The sequence below is a fragment of the Austrofundulus limnaeus genome, unplaced genomic scaffold (genome assembly GCF_001266775.1).
Source record: "Austrofundulus limnaeus strain Quisiro unplaced genomic scaffold, Austrofundulus_limnaeus-1.0 Scaffold1951, whole genome shotgun sequence".
Lineage (NCBI taxonomy): Eukaryota > Metazoa > Chordata > Actinopteri > Cyprinodontiformes > Rivulidae > Austrofundulus > Austrofundulus limnaeus.
In genome coordinates this window covers 30,385-30,807 of record NW_013954353.1, presented here as the reverse complement: position 1 = coordinate 30,807, position 423 = coordinate 30,385, and the positions used below count along the sequence as shown (strand labels likewise).

Genomic DNA, 423 nt, shown 5'->3' with positions numbered 1-423 from the left:
GTGTGTGTGTGTGTGTGTGTGTGTGTGTCATTATCTCACTGCAGAGTGTTGGAGCAGCTCAGAAAACATCAGAGCTCAGTGCTTCACCCCAACTACGGCACTCCTTTTAGCTCAATTGACGACACGCTGCACAGACTGCTGCCTTACCACCTCTACCAGGGAACTGCAAACTCCTCCCAAGATTATCAGAAAGGTAAAAACATCATCTGCAGGACCGAAAGGAGCTGAAAATGAGCTGTTAAACTGACAACAATCAGAACAAAAGATAAAATTTGCAAAACAAATTCTAACATTGGTAAAATAAAAAGTTTAAGCAAAATCTAGCTAAAGCTAAAAAGTAAAATTAGCAAAATCAAAGCTAATATTAGCAAAACTAAAGCTAACATTAGTAAAATAAAAAATTAAAGCAAAACGTAGCAGAAG

General features: G+C 37.8%; 1 protein-coding gene across 2 annotated transcripts in view; it reads left to right on the top strand.

Moving 5' to 3' along the window:
* Window positions 1-44: 44 nt before the first annotated feature.
* The window catches only part of LOC106536729 (glioma tumor suppressor candidate region gene 1 protein), a gene marked incomplete at its 5' end in the record, with an annotated part of 5,600 nt that continues 5,221 nt past the window's right edge, over window positions 45-423 (top strand). For both annotated transcript variants that reach the window (XM_014034050.1, XM_014034049.1), the window contains 1 exon segment: window positions 45-193. In XM_014034050.1, the coding sequence (XP_013889504.1) occupies window positions 45-193 (149 nt within the window).